Here is a 21,331-nt window from a genome sequence, read left to right as displayed (position 1 = left end):
TGAGCGAGCCTTCAGGAACAGGACTCTCCTCGTCCGGACGCGCTAGGTCCGAAGAGCTCCGGTTGTGCAGCAAAACTAAGACCCGTACGAGGTGGCAGAGTTTATTAAATACCAAACTGCGACAGAACACTTGTAATTAGGGGGGGGTGGGGGTGGGGTGGGGGGGGTGCACAGGGTGGAAGGCAAAGGTTTCCAGGCCTCACGCATCTCCCCTGGGAGCACTCTTTTCTGGCACTGGCACTTCCTCCGCTCTTTGTGCATCTTCTCATCGTTAACCGCGTTGGAGGTTCAGCTGTGACTGGAAATCCGTAAGGTGGGGGGCCATCGAGACTGCATTCGTCACCTGCAGACAGAGTATTGAAATGTATTAAAATCTCAGTGTGTGGTGACCAGCTCCGCTGTTCTTGCTCAGGGCCCCCGGCACTGCATGCTGGTCAGTGAGGCCATTGCTGGGACTCCTGGCTCGTGGTTTTTACCCATCACGACAACTACATCTGTGTTCATCAACATCATCATCATCTACTGCCACAACAGGAGCAGGAGCATCAAGAGCAGTCAATCACTTGCAAAATACAGCCAAGAGATAATTAGCAGCGCGGAAAAAAAGTATAGGAAAAGAATCACACGGGTTCTAGCAGAAAAGAATAATCGCCTCAAATCCACCAACCAAACCAGAGCTCAGCTTTCTTCTTAGTTTACCAATTTAGTTAGTCAATTCGGAACAACTTACTTCATCTCTCGCCAGAAACTGAGCTGGGACTTTCTCCTTCGCGCTGCAGACGCAGTCAGGGTTGTCGAAGACATCTGCAGAAGCATCTTCAACCTGCACAGCAAATTAGTAAGGAAAGCGTGAAGCAAAGCAGCAGTCGGCCTTTTGCACACACTCTTACCTAAGCAGCACAGCCCCGGATGGCTTGCTTCATCTGTAATGTGCTTGACAAGCCAGGAATTACTGAGAGCAGCCAGCTCCCCAGCACCACCCAACACTTGGAGGGCCCCAAATTTCTCTGAACAGAAGAGGACAAGACTTCCTTCCCACCCAGGAGAAGTGCAGGCAGCCTGCATTTGCAAGGCCTTTTGCAGCTTTTTAAAACCATAGGCTCATGCACAGAAGCACCTGGCAAGATCGAATGCGAGGCTTGAATTTGCTCGCAAACGGTTATGCACATGCTTTTACACTAGGGTTCAGTAAAGCTTGACTTCTCCTCAGTGTGTATTTCTTTAAAGCACTAAAAAGCCATGCCTGGTCTGTTCTTCCTCCAGCGCGGCGTTTCTTTTCCACGCTTCATCCGGAAGCGCTTCCGATCGGCATTGCGTCTTGCCCAGCTTCTTTACTTCCTTGCTTTCACTGCCACGCTTTCAAAATAGAAAAGATGCATCACACACAGAGCACAGGAACAGGATCCACACGCAGAATGTGCAGCCAGCCTTCTCCACAAAGGAGAAAACATGTATCTCCCAAGTCCAGTCTCCTCTCACAGCTCTCACCCACAGCTGTCTCTCCTGTCCACAGCACACAGCCTACCCATCAAAGGAATCGTGCTGATGAACGCAAGTGCCCGCATATTGTCTACCGAGCAGATGCAAAACACAGTAGCACCAGGGGAATGAGGAAACGTATAGACTTTTCCCCTGAGGGTGTCCTGCCCAAAAACCTGGGGGATTCCCCGCAGCCCACCTGACCTTTTCATAAATTACCTGCCCACGAGAAATTCAAAGACTAAAACCAGTCGTTCCCAGAAGCTGTTCATATACCTGCCGACGTCGGTGTTCCTTTGCAGTCCGTGTTGTCCGAAAGCCGGTTACCGAGTCCTCCAGGCCATTATGAGACTACAGCAGCATTAAAAGAAGAAAAAAGAAGTCACACTAGGACTTCCCTGGCTGAAGGTCATACCTCACGGCAGCGCCAACCAAGCATACAAAATATGGCCTATGGAGGTGTCATTCCCTTATTAGTTGCAGCCTTTCATCTTTGGAGGTCTTCTCGTTGCATTACAGACCTACACCTTCTGGCCAAGGAATCCATGGCCACTAACATGGGAAGGTGCCCAGAGTACAGGCCACGGAAGAATTCCTGTCCCAGTCTGATGATGCCAGTCAGGCCTCCAGGACTACGTGCTCACCACCACCAGAGCCCAAGGAGTGTCCGCAACCGAAGGCACCAAACCCCTCTACCGCAGGACTGTCTGAAGTGCTGCCTGAGGTCTCAAGCTCACGACTGGTCTAAAGCAGAAAATACTTAAGCCAGTGCATTGCTGTCAAGTCCTTAACAAAGATGGCATTAAGAAGGACTTGCTATAGTCTCACGGAACAACTCTCAAAGCCAGAAAGCTGGGGGAATGGGCCAGCAGGACTTTCAGAGCAGCCTGTAGTCAGTAGAACAGAGAAACTGATCTCTCCTAGGCTCTCCAGGAAAACCTCATCTTAAAATTTCCCACACAGATACAGAACTAGGCTCTGTAGCTCACGAAAAGGGAAGGCTGTGAGTAGCTTACTAAGGCACAGGCTTGCAGTTTTTTCCAAAGGGCTTCGATGGTCTTTGCTTGTTGCTGGACTGTGGTTTCCAGCCTGGCCTTTTCACCTTGGAGCCTGGAAAAGAAGGACAGGCCTTATCACAGGAGGCCACAAGAGCACAAATCCCCAAAGAAGAATGTGAAAGAACCTCATCTAAAACAAAAGCGTCTTTGAAAATCGTGTATTATTATCTTGCTGGGATGCAAGAAGACAGTCCTGTTGTTTTCGCACAATCGCAGAAAGCGAAGCCTTGCTCCACTCTGTTACTTCCTTACCGTCGTATGTGGTCTTCCAGCTCTGGGATAGCCGCAGTTCCAGAAGATGTGGTCAGAAGGTCCTGCAGGTTCCTGGAAGTTAGTTCCCTCTCGTTCCTCCTGATGGCATCCTTCAGGTACTCGGCATAACACTCAGTCCGGGTATGCCGTTCTTTTAATTCCTGCAGCTGTCAAACCACAAGAAGAATCGCCGGTAGTCAACTTAGGTTTGATAAAAAGGAGTGGACTGCTCTGACTCTCATGTCGACTCTCAAAACCCACGTTACTTCATCTTTTACACTGGCCCCTCTCCTACGTCTAAAATGATTTCCTAAAGCGTTTCCTAAACGCTGCCACAACGCTCCTCCTCCTCTCTCAAGGACTCCAAACACTCTTTGTAGCCGCTTGTTGGCTACTCCAACACGGTTAGCAGCTCCTCCTGCTCCTAAAGTGACTTTGCAGCTCCATAACAATGATGACGTGATGAGGAACTGCAAAAAAGCGTGAGCACAACACTCCAGCATGCCTACTCTTTCTCTGTCAGCACACACTCCGCTTTGCCGAGCCAAAGAGAAGCAGCAAATACACGTGATCCGTGAACCTTGAGAAGCAGCTGTTTGAAAGGAATACCCCCCCCCTTCTCCAATCAAGGACAAAGTGACTTCACGGTTAGTGGCCTTACTAATTGTAGGCGCCAGGCTTATAAAACAAGGCGAGTCAATTACATGTCACTCGGTCTGCTCCTGTTGCAAAGGTGTCTAGCGTACTAAGACCACCTCAGTGCAGCCCTCCGCTCTTACTTCAAGTGGTGCAAACAGGCAGGCACCCAAGGCAGCAGTGCTGTTCCCTCCCATCCCGCTCATCACAGCGAACCGCACACTGAACCACCCTGGGTTACACAAAACCCCCAAGAAAGGATCAGGTCCCCGCTCTGGTTTGCTACAAAAAAGGCCTGGGCCCCTGCCAAGAGACAAGAGACAGGCTTTCTCCATACCTTAGCTTTGGAACGGTACAGTTTCTTCTGCAACTGCAGTTTCTGTTCCTGCAGGTACACGCTGTAGCACTTCACAGCTTCAGGTGAAGCTTCTGTGAGGGAGCTCCTTTTGAGAGGGTTGGCGAGCTCCTGCCACGGCTGCTTGACCCATGTCTAAAGAAATGGTGTTCCATGAGCATGGAGAAATCAGTGAGAAGATGACAACACGAGAGATGCTTTTACTCATGGGATGATATCATTAGCTCGGCCTTCAGGGTGGCCAGCAGGTCGAGGGAGGTGATTCTGCCCGTCTACTCTGCTCTCATGAGACCCCACCTGGAGTAATGCATCCAGCTCTGGGGTCCCCAGCACAAGGAGGACATGGACCTGCTCAAGCAGGTCCAGAGGAGGGCCACAACAATGATCAGAGGGCTGGAACACCTCTCCCGTGAAGAAAGGCTGAGAGAGTTGGGGTTGTTCAGCCTGGGGAAAAGCGAGCTCTGGGGAGACCTTACTGCGGCCTTTCAAAATAGAAAGAGAGAGAGAGACTTTTTACTAAGGCCTGAAGTGACAGGACAAGGGGCAACTGTTTTAAACTGAAAGAGGGTAGATTTAGAGTGGGCATAAGTGTTGCCTTCTGAGGCGCGGCGACCTGGTTCAGGAACGGCACGGCGACCCACCCCAGGCCGCTCGGGCCATCGGCTTGCAGACACCAATATGGTGGACAGCAAATGGCGTGTATTGATGAGTAACACAGCTTTATATAGCTAAGGTTTGCAACGTCACTTCCGCCTGCTTACACCATAAACTAACCGTTATTGGCTATTAGGAGAGGGGCCCTATCTTCCCGTACAGCGCGACATCTTCCGGCCGCCAGACCCTAACTACCCACATTTTCCCCCCTCCCTATGCATAACTAAATTGGCTAAAATACAACAATCCTAAAAAAAATTCTATTTTTATTCTTATTCTATACTTTATAACAATCTTAAAAGGTATATGTCATAAACTTGAATAAAAAACATAAGGCACAGTGAACGGGTGGAAGTTAGAGGGTAACTGGTAATAATGGGGTGTAACTTGGGGTAACTTAGGGATAACTGGGGGTAACACTGAGTGGGTACATCCTTAAAGCAGTTGCTGGTGTTCTACCAGCATAATGTTAACCTTCTCTAGTCGGCTCTTGACAAACGACACGAGCCTATTCAGTATACAGGGTCCAAAGATCAGTGCTATCATGATCATTGCGATCGGTCCTATCAAGGTAGATATCAGGGTGGTTAACCACGGTGAACGTTTAAACCATGATTCAAACCACCCTTGTTGGGCTTCCCTTTCTCTTTTTCTTTTGTCTAGACCCTCCCTAAGTTTGGCCATGGTATCTCTGACAACCCCAGTGTTATCTGCGTATACACAGCATTCTTCTACTAATGCAGCACATAGTCCGCCTCGTTGTAGAAACATGAGATCTAATTCTCTACGATTTTGTAAAACTACTTCTGACAATGATCTCAATGACGTTTCTAAAGCGCTGATCGATTGTTCAATTCGAACCAAATCTTCATCTACTGCTATTCTAAGGGAGTGGAACCTCTGGTTATGTTCGACTAATGAGGCTATTCCTGTTCCTGCCCCTGCGGCTCCTACAGTTAGTAGGGTAGCTATGGTCAGAGCGGTAAAGGGTTCTTGCTTTTGTATATGATGAGAAGTTAAAAGGGTTTGATGATTATATATAAATTCTTCAGGATGGTATATGATTCTTGGGATAATTATTACTTGTATACAAAATTCATTACTTCCATTGAACAGTTTAAGAGATATACATGGGGTAACTCCAATTCTCGAACATAGCCATTTGGTGTTGTTCGCAGGAACTAGCCAATCACCTTTTGATCCTTTTTCTAGTGTGGTCTCGTTTGTACATAAACGCCTTTTCTCGGGGGGTACTTCGCCGACACATCTGCCCTGTCCTGATACATATTGCATCGTCATTCCTGGGCTGTTTTCAGTGTTCCATATACATTGTACAGGATTAGACCCATTCACTAGTTCTGGTTTAGAGGGTATACCTACTGCTTCATAAAAAGGGGGCCTTACGTCATAGCAAAGCCAGCAGTTTGTTGTCATATTTGGATTTGTAGAGTTCAATATCTGGTATGTTGAGTTCAACAACTTCCATAGGGGGGGCATTTCAAATTCTAAAGTTGTCAAAATTTTGGTGTTATTGGGAGCCGTATCCTCGGTATTATTTTTGGTGTTATGTATTAAAGGTTTGGATGTTTGTGGGTTAAGAACCGGGTTAGGCCCGATTGCTTGGGGTACTTGTTGCGTGGTTCTAATGATTTGTATCACTACTCCTGGATCTTTAAACCCGTTGTGAAGAAATACTGACCACATTTTCCCCACAACCCAACCCGTATTGGTCGGGTTTAGGATTTCCAAAATCAAATGGGTACAAGTACCTTTTTCATATAGTAATCCATCGCTCGCAAACTTTGGATGTTTACACCTATTTGGTCCCCATCTTACTCGCAAAAATTCATCTTCTTTTTGTGGTTTCCATCTATCACTTGTCACAATGGTCTCGCATCCCCAATACCCACAAAACCAGTATCCTGGATAGTTACAATAACTTTTTCCTGGGTTTGAACTGGGACACCAGTATGTTCCCCATAATGAATCGCGTCCAATTATGGAGAATAAGTCACTATTTTTTATCGTAAAAGTTGGGGCACCTACTGTTACGTTCTCCCTTATCACTCGATCACTTGCAGGGTCCCGTAGGATCCATCTGAACGGTTGATGGTGATAGTAGTTTGGTTCTGCCTGTCCTATAGTGACAAGCTCCAAAATCAGGATCACACAAAGGCATTGCAGCCCCCCCCTGCGGAGGCTATTTTGCCGTTGTCTGGATTCTGTCAGTGTGGAACTCCCAGGTTTGGACGGGACGCTTGCCACCGGGGTGTACGGGTTACGGGGGTGTCCGATGATCCGGTCCTGTGAACAAAAACTCACAGTTTTCATTAGTTTTATTCTGAAGGTCTGGTTTGATAGACTTAAGCGGGCACCACTTAACTCTACCATCTTTTCTGACAGCGGCATACCCTCGCCCTGTCAGAACCAGTTTCCACCCTTGTTCCCATTCTCCCAGCTCATTTCTAATTATGACCAACGGGCCTTCTTCTAGTGCTCGAGTGGCCCAATGTTTTTGGGTGGGGCTATTCACCTCCTCCCCCCTGGGGAATTGATTCAGTGCTAGTAGAGCAGTTGCTAGTAGGCGTGCTTGGTCTCCTGGGGGAATGGCGTTGACAAAACCTTCTGTTTTTGCCAATACCTCCAATTTAGATTTCAGAGTTTGATTCGCTCGTTCTACTATGGCTTGTCCCGTGCTATTATACGGGATGCCGTGTGTTAGGATAATACCCCATTTCAGAGCAAATGCCTGAACTGATTTAGAAACAAAATTTGGACCGTTGTCCGTTTTGATCTGATTAGGGACGCCAAGCCACGCCATGGCTGTCAGCCAATGTTGGATGGTTGTTTTGGAGTCAGTCTTAAGGTGTTGAGTGGCTACAATCACCCCGCTATATGTGTCTACAGTTACCGCTAGCCACGCTCGAGGTTTTAGCAACTGGCAGAGTGTAAAATCCGTCTGCCACACCTCGGAGGCTTTAAGACCTCTGGGGTTCACCCCGCTGGACCACAGTGGTGCTTTCTGACAGTGGGGACATGTAGCTACTATGTGTTTTGCGTCAGTGACTGAGATCCCGCATCTCTTTACTAACGCTTTTGCTCCGATGTGGAGAGACTCATGTAGCTGACGGGCATCTCTTAGTGTCCACAATCCTTTTGCAGCGGCGTCTGCTTTGTCGTTACCGGTTTGGAAAAACCCTTTAATTGGGCTGTGGCTGTTGACATGGATGACCGATATAGTGCCCTTTCGAGAAAAAAGTGCTTCTTCCAGCATTAGGGCTGTTGTGGATGTTGACACGCCGGGCCCCGACATGGCCAAGCAAAGTTTTGGCCACAAACATCGAATCAGTTACTATGTTAAGATGTTCTGCTGGGAACAGTCTGCACGCTAGTACTACGGCCGTCGCTTCTAGCTGCTGGACTGAAAGAGCACGATCGGTCATTTTAATGCAGTGCCATTCTCCTCCCGATTGCCATACTACTGCCGCGGTTGAGGTCGCTGAGGATGCGTCTGTGAAGACCGTTGGTCCCGGTTGGGGCTGGTCCATGATCTTCCGTGGAAGGTCGATGTTGACAATTGTCAGCATTTGAGCCCAGGGGGGCTTTGTGGCGTACCGGACTTCTCCACCAAATCCGACGAGAGCTATGGCCAGATACTCTGACATCGCCACTGATTGCGTTGGAAGCTGTTTGCGGAAGGGTAGGTATATCCTGGCGGGTTCGATGCCTAGGTGCCTTAGGGCGAGTTTTCTGCCTTTCATGATGAGGTTACCAAGGCACTCGACTCCTGGAGAAAATGCACGTGACGTTTTTCCTAGGACTATCCATTGTACTGGCTGGGCTTTTTCAGGGGGGCCCTGGGCTAATGCTCCTACTCCCCCCCCCCGCCGTGAAGTGTACATACAGATCAAGTGGTATATTCGGGTTCCACCTGGCGAGCGTGCTTGATGACACCTGTTGCTCGATAAAGTCGAGAGAGTTCGTTGCTTCTATCGTCAGAGTTTTTTGTTCCCATGGGTTCTTTCCTTTCAAAAGATCGTACAGGGGGGCCATGATTTCGGGAGGGATCAAAACAATGTTGCGGAGCCATTGCAAGGACCCCACTAACTGTTGCATATCATGGAGTGTCTTAATGTTCCGACGGATTTTTATTTGGGGGGGGGTTACGTAAGAACTTGTGATCTCCACTCCCAAAAAACTTACGCATGGTCCTCTTTTAATTTTCGCGCTTGCAATTTCGAACCCGTTTGTTTTTAGAGTTTCTGAAACCGTTGACACTAGCTGGTCTACCTGACTTCCTGATGGTGCAGCGATTAAAATATCATCCATGTATTGAATGATAGTCGCAGTCGGGTTACTGCGCCGGACCGGTGCCAATGCCCGATCCACCGTAATCTGGCAGATAGTGGGTGAGTTGATCATTCCTTGGGGCAGCACTTTCCACTGGAAGCGTAGGTTGGGGCATTGGCTGTTTGGGAACACGACGGAAAAAGCAAACCGCTCCTTGTCCTCCTCATGCAGGGGTATTGAGAAGAAACAGTCCTTAATATCAAGGACAGCACAAGGTTGTCCTTCCGGTATCATAGAGTTCATAGGCAACAGCGTTTGGACAGGACCCATTGGTTGGATTGTCTTGTTTACTTCACGCAGGTCATGGAGGAGACGAAACCCTTCGCCAGTTCGTTTGGGTATTACGAAAACTGGGGTGTTCCACGGGCTAGTGGAAGGCTCTATGTGACCTCGCTGTAGTTCGTGGTCAATTAGCTCAAGAAGAGCGTCCATTTGAGGCTTCGATAGGGGCCACTGCTCGACCCACACTGGGTCGGAAGATTTCCACGTCAGCCTAATTGGTGGAAGTGGGTGTGCGGCAGTGGCCCTTAGGGTAAATTTGTCACTCTGGCTTTTAGCAGGGCTAGAGCGTCCCTCCCCAACAGGGGTGGGACTCCTGACATGACATATGGGAAAAGGGTGATGGTTTTCTCTGGTCCCTTTTCAGTGTGGAGCGTGATTGCTACCAATTGAGCACTCTTCTGAGCTCGGGTTAATCCCCCGACTCCACCCACCATGGGGGCGTCTTCCAATTTCCAGCGTGGGGGCCAATTCGTCTCAGGAATAACTGTAACATCTGCTCCGGTGTCAATCAAGAAGGGGACGCTAATGGTGGTGTCATTTGAGATATTATAGAGGGAACAGATCCCCCATACCACTGGCGGGTTGTCACACTTTACTGCCAGGGCCACCCTGGGGTCTCGCCCCCAAGGGGTAGTCCTTGTTGTCCCTGTGATAGGGGCTGATTGGGCTGGACCATTGGTTGGACCATGAAGTTGGTCGCTTCTCGAGGGGGCAGCGGGTTCGGGAGCGCCTCGCCCCACCCGGGGTTGGCATAGTTGGGCCGCCTCATGTCCCAAGTGGGAGAGGGTCGTGTGCGGCCCGAGTGCCCTCTCCCCCCCCCGTTTCCCTGGGTTTTAGATCTGCAATCCTTAGCGAAATGTCCTTTCTTTCCACAGGCCCAACACGGTCCTCTGGATTGATTTTGGCGCGGGGGGGGCACTGTTGGCGGGTCCCCCAGTCGGGGGCAGTTTGCCACCACGTGGCCCGCCTGGCCACATCTAAAACATGCCATCACATTAGCTATAGCGGTGCGAACAGCCGCCTGAATCGGGGCCAGATGCTCTTCTTTCATGACATGCTTAATCATGTCCGCGATACTTGACCCCACCGGTAGTGATCGTAGGATTTCTTTGGTTTTTGAATTACACTGCTGACGTAAGCAGTCTGCAACGACCGGACCTTTTGCTTCCGCGGGTAGGGTCGAGGAGTCGACCACTGCTTGGAGGCGATCCACAAATTGTGTAAAGCTTTCACTTTCATTTTGTTTTATTGTAGACCATGGCGATGGCTTGGCGATAACTCTAGAGGCTGTGCGAAAAGCTTCTCTAGCTGCACGAGTAGTTGCCGTAACTTCATGGGCCCGCAGGCCTTGGGCTTGTGCCTGGGGGGTAATCATTGTTGGGTCTGTACCCATTAGTCGCTGCAGGCTGGAGCCATGTAGTGGGTGATCTGCCCCAGTTACTTGGGCTAGTTGTTTCGTACAGTTGTCCTCCCATTCTTGTTTAAAAACAATCATCCCTGCCCCATCAAAAATCAATCTACAAGTCTGTTTTATATCGAATGGGAGCATGTCATCTCCTCCGAAAACCCCATCTATGAGGGTGGAGACCATGGCAGAATTAAGCCCTTTGTCCGCAATTGCTTTAACAATCGCTTGTATATCCTTAGGGTTTATTGGCGAATGGACCCTTTGTCCCCCGTCCGTCACCCGGACCGGGAACGCTAGCGTGGCCGATGGGGCCCAATCGGCACACGCAATCTTTATTTTTTTCCAATCCGTGAGAGGAATTTTTCCCCCTTGCGGTCCCTCTTTATTGCGGATGGGGATATTTTGGTTTTTAACCTTGTTTACCCCCGCTTCCTCCCCCTCTGAATTTGGATCGGTTGCGAGCCACTCGTCCCAGCTAGTGTCTGATCCGGAATCAGAACTCGACTGACCGGTTACTTTCGGGCTCCCATACTTTTTTGTTGGGCTCCGCCCCCGCCCACTTCCCTTGCGGGCGGGCTGTTCCCCCCCTCTTGGCTCGCCCCGCCTTCTACTCGGGGGGGTGTTTGCCCTATAAGGGCATTTCTTCAGATGGCCGTTCTGATTGGCCCTCCACCCATCACTCACGCTCCCCTTCCCTTCCCGGCCGCCCCCACCACTTTTCTCCTTCTCGTTCTCCTCCCCTTCCCGTCTGCACGCGCTCGTTAGTTCTAGCGCTTCCCTCCTGTTCCCGCCGGCGGCGTCCTCGCCCCGCCCTCCCCCTTGCTGCTCGGCGCCATTTTGGGGCGCATAGGGCGGTGGTCTAGCCCAGACGTCCTCAAACTCTGATTTCCCCGCGGCACCTCTGGCCTCCTCGGCTAACCCACCCCAGAAGGATTTTGCTTGATTCTGTCCGTCTGTAAGCGGGTCGGGGTTCGGGGATTTGGGGGGCGTATCGCCCTCTCGCAAGTTTTTAGGCTCAGCAGAATTGCCACCGTCTGGGGGGAGCGGAGTCTGTGTGGCTGCCCCGACTCCTACTTTCGGGGTGACCAACAAACAGTCCCTTGCTGCCACCCAGGTCTCCTGCTCTTGTATGGCCTTCTGCAGGGCTTGTACGACTTTCCCCCAAGACTTAAGGTTTTTCCCACAACCCGAGGACATCGTCTCCTCGGCTAACACTTTAGTACACTTATCCCACACTGCAGGGTGGAGAATATCCACCGGCTGGTCAATGACCCCTATTTGTAAAAGCCTCGCAACGGCGAGAGTAAAATCTTTGGGTTTACAATCAATACCCCATTGCTTATGTAATTGTGATGCGACCTTCACAAGGGCTTCCATCCTCCTTGTTGGTCCGGGAGCGTCCTCCCCGCCGGGCTGGTCCTGCCGCTCCGGCCGCCGTTCACCCATCCAGGCGATGATCCCGGGTTTCGGCACCGCTTGTTGCCTTCTGAGGCGCGGCGACCTGGTTCAGGAACGGCACGGCGACCCACCCCAGGCCGCTCGGGCCATCGGCTTGCAGACACCAATATGGTGGACAGCAAATGGCGTTTATTGATGAGTAACACAGCTTTATATAGCTAAGGTTTACAACGTCACTTCCGCCTGCTTACACCATAAACTAACCGTTATTGGCTATTAGGAGAGGGGCCCTATCTTCCCGTACAGCGCGACATCTTCCGGCCGCCAGACCCTAACTACCCACACATAAGGAAGACATTTTTTGCAATGAGGGTGGTGGGACACTGGACCAGGTTGCCCAGAGAAATTGTGGCTGCCCCATCTCTGGAAGTGTTCAGGCTGGATGGGGCTTTGAGCAACCTGATCTAGTGGAAGGTGTCCCTGCCCATGGCAGGGGGGGTTGCACTAGATGATCTTTAAAGGACTCTTCCAACTCAAACCATTCTATGCTTCTGTGACTCAGTGAATTCAAACATAAGAGATTTTGGCCGCCACCAGCAGGCAACTGTCTCAGCTGAGCATATCTACAGGATCGCCAGCTCTTCGTGAGGCTTTCTCTTTCCTAATACACAGAAAAGGCTAAATATTCTTCTCCTTGGAATAGAGGATGAGAGTCTGCGCACGTGCTTTCGTCCAACCCACTGTTTTCCCTCTTTATGCAGCCCTTCGGCTTCACAAAGGGAACAAAATGAGGTGCGAAATACACCTCAGGTCCGGATTCAGTCACCTCCTCTCAGCAGCGTTCCAAAATGAACACAGTAGCAAGAACAGATCTCTGTACACTGACTGGTTCTATTTATGGATATCTGCATCAGCCTCTACTAGAGTCACCTGTCTGTCGCCTTGAAGGTCGGTTTGACATGAAGCATCCTTCTTTAGCTGAAGCTCTTCTCTCTCCGGTGCAGAAACCTGAGCAAGTGAGAACACGGACAGACAGATCGTGGGGAAAGGAATCCCCAGCAAGACTGCAGCATCGCACTGCATTGCAGCACCGGGGATACGGGAGCGTGACTTCGGCATTACCTCTGGAAAACAAAGTAACTTGCTCTCAGAAGAGTCAAAACCTCCCTCTTACCTGTGCTCCTGCTGCTGGGAAGACACCTACAAAGGAGGCAAGAAGCGAGACGCTGCTGTGAGTGCTTATTTCACTCTGCTTTTCCCCATGTGCTTCACCGCAGAAAAGCTTACAAAGGTAACCATTTAGTGCGTCAGGAAATTACCGTTGCCGCTCTCCTCTGCAACACGCTGCACCCATGCTTCACGTCTGCATACAGGTGGAAGCCGCACGAGGGCCGACGCTTTCGCTGGAGCTTCGCAATCCGACTGCGTAATTGAAAAGACGTGCGTGAGAACTGGCACAGACTCCTCCTCAACCCGTTTCCACGCACAAAGCTCCCGCTTCAGCCAACACCCGTAACGTGGTACCAGATGATGGAAAGAACGGAAAGGGCAAGCACCACCGGCGTGTTAGGCATCTCTGTTGAGCAGGGCTTTCAAAAGGGGCCGATGTACCCCTGCCCAAGGCAGAGAGGACCTAGGCAGAAGCAGCTAAGCATCTAGAGTGTAGGCCCTATGGGCAACCATTTGACACTGACTCTATGATTCTATGAATCTACCTGTCACCAACCCTGGGGGTATTTAGAAGAGGTGTAGATGTGGCGCTGGGTACACTGTTTAGGGGTGGGCTTGGCAGTGTTGGGTTTACGGTTGGACTTTTAAGGGTCTTTTCCAACCTAAACGACTCTATGAATCTACCTCAGAATCAAAAGGGGAGTCATCATCTTGCTCCTGTGCTCCTGCTGCTGGGAAGACACCTACAAAGGAGGCAAGAAGCGAGACGCTGCTGTGAGTGCTTATTTCACTCTGCTTTTCCCCATGTGCTTCACTGCAGAGAAGCTTACAAAGGTAACCATTTAGTGCGTCAGGAAATTACCGTTGCCGCTCTCCTCTGCAACGGGCTGCGCCCATGCTCCAAGTTTGTGTGCAGGTGGAATCCACACGCCGGCCGTCACATTCATTGGAGCTTCACAATCCGACTGCGTAATTGAAAAGACGTGCGTGAGAACTGGCACAGACTCCTCCTCAACCCGTTTCCACGCACAAAGCTCCCGCTTCAGCCAACACCCGTAACGTGGTATCAGATGATGGAAAGAACGGAAAGGGCAAACACCACCGGCGTGTTAGGCATCTCTGTTGAGCAGGGCTTTCAAAAGGGGCCGATGTACACCTGCCCAAGGCAGAGAGGACCTAGGCAGAAGCAGCTAAGCGTCTAGAGTGTAGGCCCTAGGGGCAACCATTTGACATTGACTCTATGATTCTATGAATCTACCTGTCACCAACCCTGGGGGTATTTAGAAGAGGTGTAGATGTGGCGCTGGGGTACATGGTTTAGGGGTGGGCTTGGCAGTGTTGGGTTTACGGTTGGACTTTTAAGGGTCTTTTCCAACGTAAACGACTCTATGATTCTATGAATCTACCTCAGAATCAAAAGGGGAGTCATCATCTTGCTGCTGTGCTCCTGCTGCTGGGAAGACACCTACAAAGGAGGCAAGAAGCGAGACGCTGCTGTGAGTGCTTATTTCACTCTGCTTTTCCCCATGTGCTTCACTGCAGAGAAGCTTACAAAGGTAACCATTTAGTGCGTCAGGAAATTACCGTTGCCGCTCTCCTCTGCAACGGGCTGCGCGCACGCTCCCTTTCCATCTGCAGCAGGAGGCAGCTCGTCGGCCGACGCTTTAGTTGGAGCTTCACAATCCGACTGCGTAATTGAAAAGACGTGCGTGAGAACTGGCACAGACTCCTCAACCCGTTTCCACGCACAAAGCTCCCGCTTCAGCCAACACGCGTAATGTGGTATCAGATGATGGAAAGAACGGAAAGGGCAAGCACCACCGGCGTGTTAGGCATCTCTGTTGAGCAGGGCTTTCAAAGGGGGCCGACGTACTCCTGCCCAAGGCAGAGAGGACCTAGGCAGAAGCAGCTAAGCGCCTAGAGTGTAGGCCCTATGGGCAACCATTTGACACTGACTCTATGATTCTGTGAATCTACCTGTCACCATCCCTGGGGGTATTTAGCAGAGGTGTAGATGTGGCGCTGGGGTACACTGTTTAGGGGTGGGCTTGGCAGTGTTGGGTTTACGGTTGGACTTTTAAGGCTCTTTTCCAACCTAAACGACTCTATGAATCTACCTCAGAATCAAAAGGGGAGTCATCATCTTGCTGCTGTGCTCCTGCTGCTGGGAAGACACCTACAAAGGAGGCAAGAAGCGAGACGCTGCTGTGAGTGCTTATTTCACTCTGCTTTTCCCCATGTGCTTCACCGCAGAGAAGCTTACAAAGGTAACCATTTAGTGCGTCAGGAAATTACCGTTGCCGCTCTCCTCTGCAACGGGCTGCGCGCACGCTCCCTTTCCATCTGCAGCAGGAGGCAGCTCGTCGGCCGACGCTTTTGTTGGAGCTTCACAATCCGACTGTGTAATTGAAAAGACATGTGTGAGAACTGGCACAGACTCCTCCTCAACCCGTTTCCACGCACAAAGCTCCCGCTTCAGCCAACACGCGTAACGTGGTATCAGATGATGGAAAGAACGGAAAGGGCAAACACCACCGGCGTGTTAGGCATCTCTGTTGAGCAGGGCTTTCAAAGGGGCCGACGTACACCTGCCCAAGGCAGAGAGGACCTAGGCAGAAGCAGCTAAGCGCCTAGAGTGTAGGCCCTAGGGGCAACCATTTGACACTGACTCTATGATTCTATGAATGTACCTCAGAATCAAAAGAGGAGTCGTAATCTTCCTCTTCTTGTCCTCCTGCTGCTGGCAAGACACCTACAAAGGAGGTAAGATGTGAGACTCTGCTGTGAGTGCTTATTTCACTCTGCCTTTCCCCATCCCTCAAGCCCTGCATCCAATCAAGAGGTTATCATTCTTCTACAGGCCAGTGATTTGTCTTCATCACCTCCTCCACGGTGAAGGATCCTACCTGCTCCGGTCAGTGTAGGGGTGCCCAAGGGAGAGTCAGCAGTCTTCCCAGAGCAAGAGCTGTCAAGCACTGCTGGGCCTTCTGTGCCTCCTGCAGAACATTCTCCCCTCATTTCACAGCCGGTGTTTTGCTCCAGTTGCTTCTGAATACTATATACAGAAAGGAAGGAAATGCATTTGTTAAAAATACCCCCCCGCTTGCATACACTCTCTACTGGAAGAGCAACAGCCATTCATGAGCCATCCGAGCCATATTCATAGCCAGCTGGTAAAGGGTAACACCCACACCCAGCGACACCTTGCTGCACGACTACTGGAGGCTGAAATACTCACTACAGGCATGTTCGTGCTGCAGGTGCTTATTCTTGTCTATGGAGTATCTCAGCCCCACTGGTTACAGTCTCATCCGACAAACCCCCTCTCCATTTTGAGGGCCATTGAGATTAAGACAACCCTTGGCAGACTGACATCTCACTACAAGGCTTCTACCTCAGTGGGATGCTACACTAATGCTGCAGCTACTCTTCCCGTGAAGCTGGGGTAACGTCTCCTCAAACCCAGTCCTGACTTTGAAGGGCTTAAGAAATTCCCATGGTCAGCCAGAGGACCGGAGAGTTTAGAGAGCTCCTAGTTGGGATATCAAGAGGCCAACAAAGATTGTGGTTGCATGGCAAGCACTGCAGGCGCTAATACATTGTAGAGGTGTTATCTTCTAACAACCTTGGCTGAGGGTCAGGTGGGGCTCTGGAGAGAGACCACTTTCAGGTTTGCTGCATAAGCAGAACTAAAACCAAAAAAAACCCCCCAAACAAGAAAAGAAAATACTAGAAACGTGCTCCAGACCAAGGCTGCTATGCAAAGTGGTGCATTAGCACAACAGGGATGCTGTGCCAGAAGCCGGGAGGGAAGGAACGAGCATCTTGTTTTGCTAGAGCAATCCTCAGACGTGCTTTACTCCTAAAGGGGTTTTTACTCCACAGTTTACCCAGGCACCCTTCTCTCCTGCTTCCCATCGATACAAGGGCGCTTGCCACCGGGCTGGGCTCCGCCGGGGTGGCCGGCCGGAGGCTTTTGCTCCGGGCGCCGCCCGCCCCTTACTGCTTCTCCGCGTCCCGCCTGTTGATGCGGAATCTCTTCCTCCACCAGTGCCGCTGCAGCCGCGCCAGGTCACCTCCGGCGGCCGCGCCGTGCAGCCCGCCCCGGGGCTTCTCCCGGACCTCGGAGGGCTCGGCGGCGCAGGGTCCGGCATCGCCGTCGGAGGGCGGCGGCCGCCGCACCCTCCCCAGGCAGCACGAGAAGAGCCGCTGCATGCCGCCGCGGGGATGGCGCCCGGCGGGCTCTGCCGAGCCCCGGGCGGTCTCCCCGAGGCCCAACCGAGCGAAGCAGGGGCGAGAAGAGCCGAGCCCCGAGCGCCGGCCGCCGCTCGGCAGCTCCGGTCGCTCCCGCTCCGCACAGGACGCCGTCTGCGCCGGCAGGGGGCAGCCTAGCAACGGGGCGTCACACAGGGGGCGCGGCGGCCGGGGAGGAGGGGGCGGTTCCAAGGGGGGATTCCACGGGGGGCGGGCCCAAGGGGGGCGGCTCCCGGGGCGGCCCCGCCCCGCCCCGCCCCGCCCCGCCCGGCGCGGGCAATGGCGGCGGGCGGCAGGCGGCGGGTGCTGCCGGCCTGGCTGGAGGCGGCGGGGGACGAGCGGGTGGTCGCGGCGGGGACCCCCCCCGCCAAGGGCGGGCAGCGGCGGCGGCGGCAGGCGGCGGCAGGCGGCGGGTCCCAGGTAGCGCCGCTGGGGCGGGCGAGGCCGGGCCCGGTTCGCCCTGAGCGTCTTCCCCGTGCGGTTGGCAGGGCGGCGGTGTACTGCATGACCGAGGCGGAGCTGGTGGATGTGGCCCTGGCGGTCCTGGCGGAGGTGAGCGCGGACCCCCCGGGGCGGGGGCGGGGGCGGGGGCGGGGGACACACACACGCACACGGTCCTGGCAGCGGGGAGGGCTCGGGGGAGCGGGCAGGGAGCGCTGCCGGCGGCGGCGGCGGCTCCCTGGGGCCTGGCCGGGGGTGTCCCGCGGTGGGGGGGGCGGGCGGGCTGCTCCTTCTGCCCCTCGGGGTGCAATTCGCGCCCAGCCGGCTCTGGTTGTTTTTCCCTTTGGCTAGAACCTGCAGCGCGAGGAAGGTGAGGAGAAGGCCCGGTCCGGGAGCCGGGAGGAGCAGGAGCTCCAGCCGACGCCAAAGGAGGCTCCGGGAAGCACGGCCAGCAGCGGGGGAGGCAGCGGCCGCAGCCCGGCTCTCCCGTCCCCTGCCGGTGGCGCCGCGGGGAGGCCAGGCTGGGAGGACTCTGAGGACGATGCTCTGAAATACGTCAGGGAGATCTTTTTCAGCTGACGTTGCCTGCTCCGCCGCTGCCCAGGAGCCAAGGGGACACCCAGGACGGTGGGAGGAGGACCTGGAGCGGGCTGTGGAGCTGCTGTGTTGGTAGCCTGCGGAGCTGGTAGGAGGCCCGCGAAAGCCATGGGGGAGAGGAAGGGGGCACTGGCTTCTCCCGGTGTGTGCTGGCTTCAGCGGGCTTTGGCTCCGGGTTAGGTTGTGTTCAGTTTTGCTCGGCATCTCGGAGCACGGAGAGATGAAAGAGGAGGTGTGGGTTCCCGTGAGCGTCCCTTTGGTGGGTCGGTGTCGGGGCTCGAGGGGAGCAGGGAGTTGCTGGCCCTGGCAGGCTTTTGCTGGCTCTGCGGAGCCGAATAGTCGCGGTCCAGCCTTGGGGCTCCCTTGTCCTTGCGGTCCCTCCGTGACAGCTGCCGTGGGGCCTGGCAGGCTGTCCCCGTTGGGCCTGACGCTGGATTTGCCCGCAGGCTCGGGCAGGCCTCCCGTAGCTGGGGAGGACACGGGTGGGAGCAGACTGGCAGGGGCAGGGACCGTTCTGAGGGGGCTGACCCCATGGCAGGGTGCGCGGGGGTCTAGGGAGGGATAAGGATGGCTCAGTGGCAAGAGCCAGTCTGAAGCGGGGATGAACAAACCACACGAAGCCAGGGCAGGTGCGAGAGCCTTTCATGAAACGCAGAATCAGTCACAGCAGCGTCACCAGCCACACCCCCACCACGAGGGCAGCAGGGGAGAAAACGGCCCCTGGTGTCCCGAAGGGGATGGGGGGAAAGCAGGCGCTGCTTTGTGCGAGGTTAAGGGGATGGGGGGGGGAAGCAGGCGCTGCTTTGTGCGAGGTTACAGACGTGGCACGGAGCGGTGCTGCGCACCGCCGCTAAGGCGGAGAGACCCCATCCAGTGCGCTGGCTGCGATGGCCCAGCTGGGGCACTGCACCCCAGCCTTCGGCAGCCCTTGCGCTGCTCCCCGAGCACACGCTTGCACGGGGCGTGCGTTGGTGTGGGCTAGCTTTGCGGTGACCTGCCCTCGCGCAGAACCCGTTCTCCTGGAGTCTCAAAGGCTGCTGGACTGCTGGGCTCAGCCCCGTAATGTCAGTGGGGACAAACCTGGGGCTCTGCACCAAAATCCTCTGCTTCCTCGTGGAAACCCTCCTCCTCCTCAGAGCTGTGTTCAGTGCTCAGCAAGTTGTTGGGCTGCCCCTGCAGGGGCTCTGCTGCTGCTTGGGGTTGGATGTGGGCCACTTCACCCGAATGAACTAAAGCAGAGTCACTCCAGGTGTTATTCCAGCAGGTGAAGTACAGGTGCTCCTGCTGAAGAGTATTTCCAGTGCCCCTCTGGGGCTGCCACTGCTGTGGTGGCAGTGTGAAGCCACAGCTCCTCAAGTTGCTTCGAAGGCGTCCCTGGTTAGTTCGGGAGGTGGAGAAGGAGCAGAGTCTCTTTGGGCAACGCCAAGAAAGGAAGCCTGCTTGCTTCTCTGCCTGCTTATACTTAGGCTAGATATGGCCAGAGGGTTGTGTCCGCTGTGTGCTGGTTCTGATCCGTCCCCTTCGCTCTCCTCTGGGTCAGGGCCAGAAATGCTGTCGCTTATGATGCTGTGCCCCAGGCCGAGGGGCGTGTTGCACGCTGCTGTTCCCAGAAAGCTTCCACGCCGTGCTGCGGGTGTTGGTGTCTGCTGCCTGCTTGCTGCAGGAGCACTGCACGCAGCCGTTTGCCAGAGGCTGGAGATGGGCCTTTGGACTAAGGATCAAATTCCTACCAGTGACTAAAGCTGTAGCGGGATTACTGTTTTAAAGCATGTTATCAATAGCGCTTGCATCTTCTTCGCCCTCAAATCCCGACGGGCAGGGCCCCGTCAGGAAAAGGGCTTTGACCCGGGTGTGTGTTGCTTGGCCCAGCTGAGGTACATAAGTAGCAGTGAGAATCTGGAGCAGTAGCAGAGCCTGAGTCCCAAGCAATGCCAGGAAGCCCCCAGTGAAATCAGAGAGGTGAATCCACTGCGAGGTTTGGAAAAGAAACGTACCCAGGCCTCCAGAGAGGATTATCATCTTGATGATGAGTATGATGAGGATCGCCTTCCAGCCCTCCCTCTCCTCTCTGCACTGCACGTGTGCAACAAAAACGGGGTAGAAGATGCTGAAGACCAGGCAGGCGTACACACAAACCCTGGCTAGCACCATTCCTGGTAGGCTGATGCCCATCACCTGCAGATGCTTGTACTCCAGGCACTGCAGCTCCCCAGCTGTCGCGTTCCACAGGCAGAAGTTGTAAAAGCCAATGCGTTTGTCAGGGCGGTCGACCGGGTTCCCGGCTTCCCACAGCAGCGCGTAGAGCATCAAGGCCAAGTTTCCAGCAGCCTCAAGGAAGGTCAGTGCACACAGCAGGTGCCCGGTGCACCGCTGCTGCAGCAGCAGACCCATCCTGGCGCCTGCGTGCTCTCTTGATACCGTGGTACAGCCTGCTGTGGGGACGCCTGCTGCCAAACACGAAGGGGGGGAACCCACTGGTGGTTGCGTCTCATGGCACCCTTCCCAAGGTGTGCTCTGAGCCTGTGGCCCTGAGGTCTCGGGACTCCCCTTGCAAGTAGAGCAGGAGCGTCTCTGACTGTGCTGTGCCTGTGTTACTGGGTGGGGGGGTGTGCATTTTTGGTCACAGCAAAGGTGGCTTTAATGATGTCCTGTGTGTGGACCATCACTGGGAGGACAGTATGGCTCCCTTAGCCCCACACGGGCCCTTTGCACCACGGCCTCATGTTGGACTGTCCGGGTTTCGGCTGGGATAGAGTTAACTGTCTTCCTAGTAGCTGGTACCGTGCTCCGTGCTCCGTTTTGAGTTCAGTATGCGAAGAATGTTGATAACACTGATGTTTTCAGTTGTTGCTCAGTAGTGTTCAGTCTAAAGTCAAGGATTTTTCAGCTTCTCCTGCCCAGCCAGCGAGAAAGCTGGAGGGGCACAAGAAGTCGGCACAGGACACAGCCAGGGCAGCTGACCCAAACTGGCCAAGGGTGTATTCCGTACCACGGGAC

General features: G+C 53.6%; 2 protein-coding genes and 1 pseudogene across 2 annotated transcripts; 1 reads left to right on the top strand and 2 right to left on the bottom strand.

The window, feature by feature from the left end:
* Positions 1-271: 271 nt before the first annotated feature.
* On the bottom strand, positions 272-17,257 carry LOC128135727 (uncharacterized). Its single transcript, XM_052774798.1, has 10 exons — positions 17,046-17,257; positions 13,192-13,294; positions 12,803-12,880; positions 3,763-3,915; positions 2,790-2,956; positions 2,496-2,589; positions 1,756-1,830; positions 1,231-1,356; positions 731-823; positions 272-343 (listed from the first exon to the last, which is right to left on the bottom strand). Exons 1-10 carry the CDS (start codon positions 17,255-17,257, stop codon positions 272-274), a joined length of 1,173 nt encoding a protein of 390 aa, XP_052630758.1.
* A 318-nt stretch (positions 17,258-17,575) lies between these two features.
* Positions 17,576-19,097, top strand: LOC128135682 (cell cycle regulator of non-homologous end joining-like). The gene is made up of 3 exons (XM_052774748.1): positions 17,576-17,709; positions 17,785-17,848; positions 18,089-19,097. The coding sequence occupies exons 1-3, from the start codon at positions 17,576-17,578 to the stop codon at positions 18,314-18,316; spliced, it is 426 nt and encodes a 141-aa protein (XP_052630708.1). The 3' UTR covers positions 18,317-19,097.
* A 713-nt stretch (positions 19,098-19,810) lies between these two features.
* LOC128135726 (transmembrane protein 140-like) lies at positions 19,811-20,971 on the bottom strand (annotated as a pseudogene).
* Between the last annotated feature and the right edge of the window lie 360 nt (positions 20,972-21,331).

Source organism: Harpia harpyja, chromosome 23 (genome assembly GCF_026419915.1).
Source record: "Harpia harpyja isolate bHarHar1 chromosome 23, bHarHar1 primary haplotype, whole genome shotgun sequence".
NCBI classification, from domain to species: Eukaryota; Metazoa; Chordata; class Aves; order Accipitriformes; family Accipitridae; genus Harpia; species Harpia harpyja.
Note: the sequence above shows the minus strand (reverse complement) of the source record. Positions and strands in the feature narration are given on the sequence as shown.